The sequence below is a fragment of the Crocodylus siamensis genome, chromosome 4 (assembly GCF_052110815.1).
Source record: "Crocodylus siamensis isolate JL-2025a chromosome 4, ASM5211081v1, whole genome shotgun sequence".
NCBI classification, from domain to species: domain Eukaryota; kingdom Metazoa; phylum Chordata; order Crocodylia; family Crocodylidae; genus Crocodylus; species Crocodylus siamensis.
The window spans coordinates 29,572,452-29,578,451 of NC_143398.1; the positions used below are offsets into that span (position 1 = coordinate 29,572,452).

Below are 6,000 nucleotides of genomic sequence, written 5' to 3' on the forward strand. Positions count from 1 at the left end.
ATAATATTGTTCACTTATGCATTCCCCATATATTTCATTTATGTTTTCAAACATCTGCACAGAACGTGGTTTGGCTTCCAGAGCCCTGAAACCTGGAATACAAGGGGAGCTGGTATAAGGCTCATGAGGCCACTTGCAGCTCTGGTAAATATTGCCTCACCATCTCTATTAAGTGCAGACTCCATGAATCTCATGCCTTTGTTAAGGATATAAAACAAAACTTCAGACACTGAATTACTTTCTACTGAAAATATACTTTGTTTTTGCTTCTTTGCTTACTTTTTGTATTCCCCATATATCTTTTAAATACATAGCCTGGGTGTAGAATTGCAGTCATATTTAATAAAAGGGCCTAGCATCTCAGTTTCCAAAGCATTAGGTAGGTCAATCTCAAGAAGAGATCAGGTTTCCCCCCCACCAACAGATGTAAGCCAGCTACATTAATCATTTTACATAAAAAAAAAAAAGACTATTTTAAATGCAAATGTATTTATTACTGGTGAACACATGCCAACTGCTTTGCAGCCGTCTTCTTCCTCAGTCTATACCCAGTCATATCTTAGCGGAACCCAGTCAATAACAACCAGCAACACAAGCATTTTCTGACTACTGGCACCAAGGTCAGTGGGTTATGCAGCATTTTCGTAGTGTGCAGGAAGTGTCATTTCCACAGAAATCACTTCAACAGCAGCCCTATACTAGTTTATGAGTCAGTCAACTACCAAGTCTAGAGATTTTTTGAAAGGAAGTTGCAAAAATTCAACATTATGCACCCAAGTGTGGCTATCATTTTCTCTTTGAAGTTGAATTTTGTTTTTAAAAGCTTTAACTTTATACTTCAAATTCAGAACCATGGTTTCTATTTACAGACCCTGCTTTCACTTCTTAGCACTAAGAAGAAAGAGTGAACTTTATGCTGATCACAGTTACTCTCTTGGCTAGGAAGAACTACAGAATGAACTTTACAGTTAAGTCTTTAATTCATTCATCAGGCACTTAAGTCAATACGAATTCAGAATTTATAACTAAGCTTAGTCCTTAGCAGTCCAGCAATAAAAAGAAACTGGAAATTCACGTCAAATGTTTACACCAGAAAGCTTGGACGTAGAGACGACAAAATATTAGTCGGCAACACTGGTAACGCAGTTCTTATATGATTTGGAGCTAGTGCCAGAGGGACAATAAGATATAATCAAAATATCAAATATACAAGAGAAATCTAGTAACTATTACCCACAGTTAACAATCATTTCAAGGGTAAAGTTTACATTAACTGCAGCCTAGGCCTACTAAGGCATACTATTTCTTGTGAAGGACCAGCTTTTAGTTGATGAAGTCTGCACTGCCTCCAGGAACATGCTTGTGATAAATTCCAAAGCAAACAGTATAAATAATATTAATATTATGGTAAAAGATTAGACTTAAGATTTCAAATGGAAGGTTCCTATGACATGATGTGCCTTTATGCAAAGATATCAAGCATATACCACTGAATTAATTTCAGTGTGTGTTTATGCAACATACAGAGTTACCTACTGTAAAAATTCTAGGTCTGATTTTAAGTGATACCAGTGAGTCCAAAGTGCAATACTACTACTGTAAGGGCCTCCACAGAATAGGATCAATACTAGACAGAGTGAAACTCTTCAGTCGCATACAATTTTTCTGCGAAAAAAAGATTTTGTTTTGTTTTACATCATTCATGTGAAAAAAATGAAATTGTTTTATATTTTTCAATTCATTATTACTTTGTTTGACACTTTCCTTTTAATTTTGTTTAAAAAAAAGCTGACCACAATAAATGCTCAAAAATTGGAACAAAATCTTTTATTACACTTCTGAAAAGTCAACTTCTGGTTTAAATGAACCAAAATCATCTATTGTTCAGTTATGTAAGGCGCTCAGAACAGCACACGCACATGCACACACCACAGCCATTGCTGCCAAGACCTCATGATACAGGAGTCGCAATAGAGCTGTACTTCAGTAATAAACAGCAACCAGTGACATACCTTGTAGTTTCCTGATGTATTTACACCAAATTCTCAAATACATTTTGTTTCGGAGTTAGTGGTTTTTTTGCTTAAACTGGAATATAATTAGGAAGTATACACTTTAACAGAAATATTAAGAGCTGTAAAACATAATGGATCACAACAGATCAGAGGGCAGGATACCCATGGATTAGGGTAAGGCTGTTCTACTGGCTGTCTATGAGCTGCATGTAGCATGCATGAGGAGTTAACATGTGGCCCAAGGGCCCCCTCCTGACCACAGCTTCTCCCATTGCTCCTTCTTATACAATACCTAGGAGCTCTGGGCTTCCCCCTCCCCTTCCAGCTTCTGCTTCCTGCCCCACTCCTGAGGGCAAGGTGGCAGTGGGAGAGAGGCCAATGGGGGCACAGGCAGGGGAATCCAGGAGGGCTTTCCCCACTGTGTGCAGCCCACGCAGCCTGCGGGTCTGCAGCTCCCCGTCGTCCTCAAACTGGATGTCCCAGGGGTAAGATATTAGCCTTGGACTTGTGATGCCTTGGTTCAGCACCCTGCTCTCCCAGAGATCCATGTGACTTCCTGTACAAATAAATTCTGGATAACTCTGTGGCAGGGGCGGGCAATTATTTTGGCCAGAAGGCCACTTAGGGAGTTTTAGTAAGCAGCCGCAGGCTGGGTCAGCACCCTTCTCTCCCCTTCAACAACTCACCAAAGTGTCCTAAGTGGCCCAGCACATAGCTGGCCAGCTTGGGGAGCTGTGTCTAGGAGCAGGCCAAAGCCAGGGATCAGGATTGCTAGGTGGTGACACCCGGGGCAGAGCTGACATCCGCACCCTGCATGCCCCTGCCTGTGGAACTGGCACCTGTTGCAAGGATGTGTAGGAAGCACATCACAGCTCTGCCCCGGACCCATGCTGTCACCACCATGTAATCCTGATCCCCTGTCTTGTGAACCTGATTCCCAGCCCCACCTGACCATCCTGTTCCCAGAGACAGATCCCCACTGACACACGGCTCTGTCCCATCCTCCTGGCCCCATACCCTGCCCACGCAGGTCCCGCTTCTGGTAGTGGGTGTGGGGTAGATGGGCTGGGGTGCCCAGGCAGTGGTGCCAGGTCATGGCAGTGCCAGACAGAAGTCATTGCTGGGGCTGCTGGGAAAGGCTATTCAGTCACCGTGCACCCCCCTTCACGCCAAGGCCAAAGCGGGGGAGCCTGGGCTGGATGGGATCAAGGGGCTTGCTCCAGGCTGGACATAATGCCTTGGAGGGCCGAATCCGGGACATATTTTGCCCATCCTGATCTACACTGATACTTAGGGTTACACCTGAGGACTGCCATCAACCAACCAAAGGCAAGCAGGCTTTGTGTCTTCCCATGTATGTATCTTACACTTGGTCTCTCTTTCTGTCCTAATTCTAATTCTGTTTACAAGCAGGCAAGACAGGATGTGAAGCACAAAAGTGATTGCAATTGAGAACAGGAAGCTGTGGGATTGCTGCTAGCAGACATCTTGTCCTTGTGAACTTAAGTGAGCTCCAAACATGCAGCAAGGGTAGGCCTGACCTCTGGACTTCAGCAGAGTCTCTGGCTTCAGGCCGACCTGCCCCTGTAGTTAAGCTTAGTCACTGGCTGACCTCTTGCACCAATAACTTACGGGTTTGATGCCAGCTTTAAGGTCAACCTTGGCAAGCAATGTGAACAGCCTCAGTTTTTCCATATGTAAAATAGGGATAATAGTGCTTTTCTACATCACAGTGTTGTTGTGAGCCTAACTACAGTAAAGATCACACAATACTTGAATACTATGACAGCAGGAGCTATAAAACCCATATTGAAATTAAAGAACTATTTGAAACCACAAGGGCAGTGCACCAGATGATCATACTACTTAATAGGAAGTTTGATAGTGTTGACATTCAAAATATTTCCAAACGATAACTCATCCTCTCCAAACAGTCGTTCTCTTAGCAGCTAGTCAGGCACTCAAAATGCAAGTCCAGCTTGAAATTGTAAAATTAAAGCCTCTCTTCCTTCCTTGCATAAATGGATAAACCATCTCAGTAGTTTTCCTATTGTGTAAAAACTTCTCTTATCTATACTTTAATCTCAACTATGACCAGTAAAACTTTTCAGAAGTTTCCAAAAGGAGTTTTTACTTTTGGACCCAGGAAGCATGAAATAGCTACAAGAAAAATGTATCTGAAAGGAGAAATGCTTAAAACTCTGGTGTCTAGCAGGAAAGTACTTCTTTAACCACAACTAAATCAAGTAAGTGGAACAAAAGAATGTTTCTACCTCCATTTTACAGACCTAGTCATTCTACCATGTCCTGCTGTGACTGGGACAAAAAAAGCCCTGTACTAACTAACTCGCTTGGGTAAATGAAAGGCTGTTCTTACATGATAAAGGGTTAAATGACATTAGCACTGCTGTAATCCAATTATGCTGGCATGTATTCTGGTGCTGGAGATGGAGGCTAAGACTGTTAAATTGCAAGGTATAAAAAGCAGTGCACCTACTGCAGGTACCAACAACCACGGTTACCAGCACTGATCGGCTAAGGACTCCTTTCACGTTTCACAAGACAGGAGGACTATGCAACTGAGTGCTGCAAGCGTTACTTATTGTTAAACAGATAGGTCTCCTACGACCTTGTCCTCCTCCGGTTCCTGGTCCCCACCCCCCACCATTCCTTTCAAAGTCACTGGCCATCTGGCAGGTCCCACAGTGCTACAGCTCCTGTGGGAGGGTTTTCCTATAGGACACATGTCCAACACCTGCCAGGCAGGCTTTAATCTCTAAGTGCATAATGGTTAAAGACTTCAAACTGCCCCAATGAGCCCTTTCACGGTAAAGCAGAACAGGGCACAGGAGCATGAGGAACCAGCCCAGCACGAAGGGAAACCCCAGTCTGTGCAGCGGCCCCAGGCCTTGCGTGGTACAAACCCCGGCACGCACTTGTCTGGTGCTCTGGGGCTGGGCTGAGCAGCTACAAGTAGCACTCCTGGTCCCAGCCCGCTGGCCAGGGGCTGAAGTTGCATCAGGCCCTGAAAGGGGGATCGAGGGCCCTCCCGGGGAGTCCGCCGCCCGCGCCCGGGCCCCGGCCCCGAGCAGGGAGCACTCACCGCCACCGCTGCTCCGGCCCCGGCGCGGGGGTTGCGGGTCCCGCCAGCGCAGCAGCCCCGGCTCGCGCTCCAGGGTCACCTCGCAGCCGCGCGGCCCCAGCAGCAGCGAGGACACGAGCCGCCCGCCCGGGGGCTGCTCCATGGCCGCGCCGCTACAGCATGGCCCGGCTCGGGCAGGGCGGCGGGAACGGCGCCGGGCTCCGCTCCGCTAGCCGGCCGGGCCGGGCCGGGCGTCGGCACGCAGCGAATCGGCGCCGGCCGGGCCGAGCGGGGGGTGGGGAGCGGGGCTGGGCGGCGCGTCCCGCCTCGCAAAGGCCGCGGCTGCCCGGGGGCGCTGCGAGCGGCGCTGGCGCGGCCTGGCGGAGCGCGCGGGGAGGCGCGTCCTGGGCCTTGGCGCCTGCCCGGGCCCGGAGGCGCGGGGCAGGCTCCGCCCGCGGCTCGGCTCGGGGTCGTGCTGCCCGGGAACCGCTCGGCACCCCCCTCTCGGCTTCGCGCACCCCGACGCAAGGTGGAGCGGGCTGCGGCCCTCGGGACTCCGCATGCTGCCGACGGCCCCGCCACCCCGTTCCCTCTGCTTAGATATCGCAAATTCTCTGCTGAACAAGCCCCAAATCCGCGCGCGGCCACGAGTAAAACGAAATGCATCCGTCTGTCTGCCTCTGTGGCGCACAATGTTTTATTGATCTATTTACAATTTTAAAGCAATTTGGAAGCCTACCACTGCCTCAGTCACTACAATAAAACAATAGTGCTTTTCAGTAGTGACTGTCACTACTAATACAATAATAATGCCTCAATCACTAGATATAAAATAAAGTCTGTACGTTTTGGCCTTTGATTTGGGGGTTTATCATGGAAAACTGGTGCTCCCCCTGCCCCCTT

At 47.9% G+C, this 6,000-nt stretch overlaps 1 protein-coding gene across 1 annotated transcript in view; it reads right to left on the bottom strand.

Annotated features, from left to right (window-relative positions):
- Nucleotides 1-5,744, bottom strand: part of CERK (ceramide kinase) — a 67,815-nt gene extending 62,071 nt beyond the window's left edge. The window contains exon 1 of the mRNA XM_090042104.1: nucleotides 5,119-5,744. Within this exon, the coding sequence (XP_089898230.1) occupies nucleotides 5,119-5,260 (142 nt within the window). The 5' untranslated portion in view covers nucleotides 5,261-5,744. The remainder of the gene's footprint in view (nucleotides 1-5,118) is intronic.
- Nucleotides 5,745-6,000: the final 256 nt, after the last annotated feature.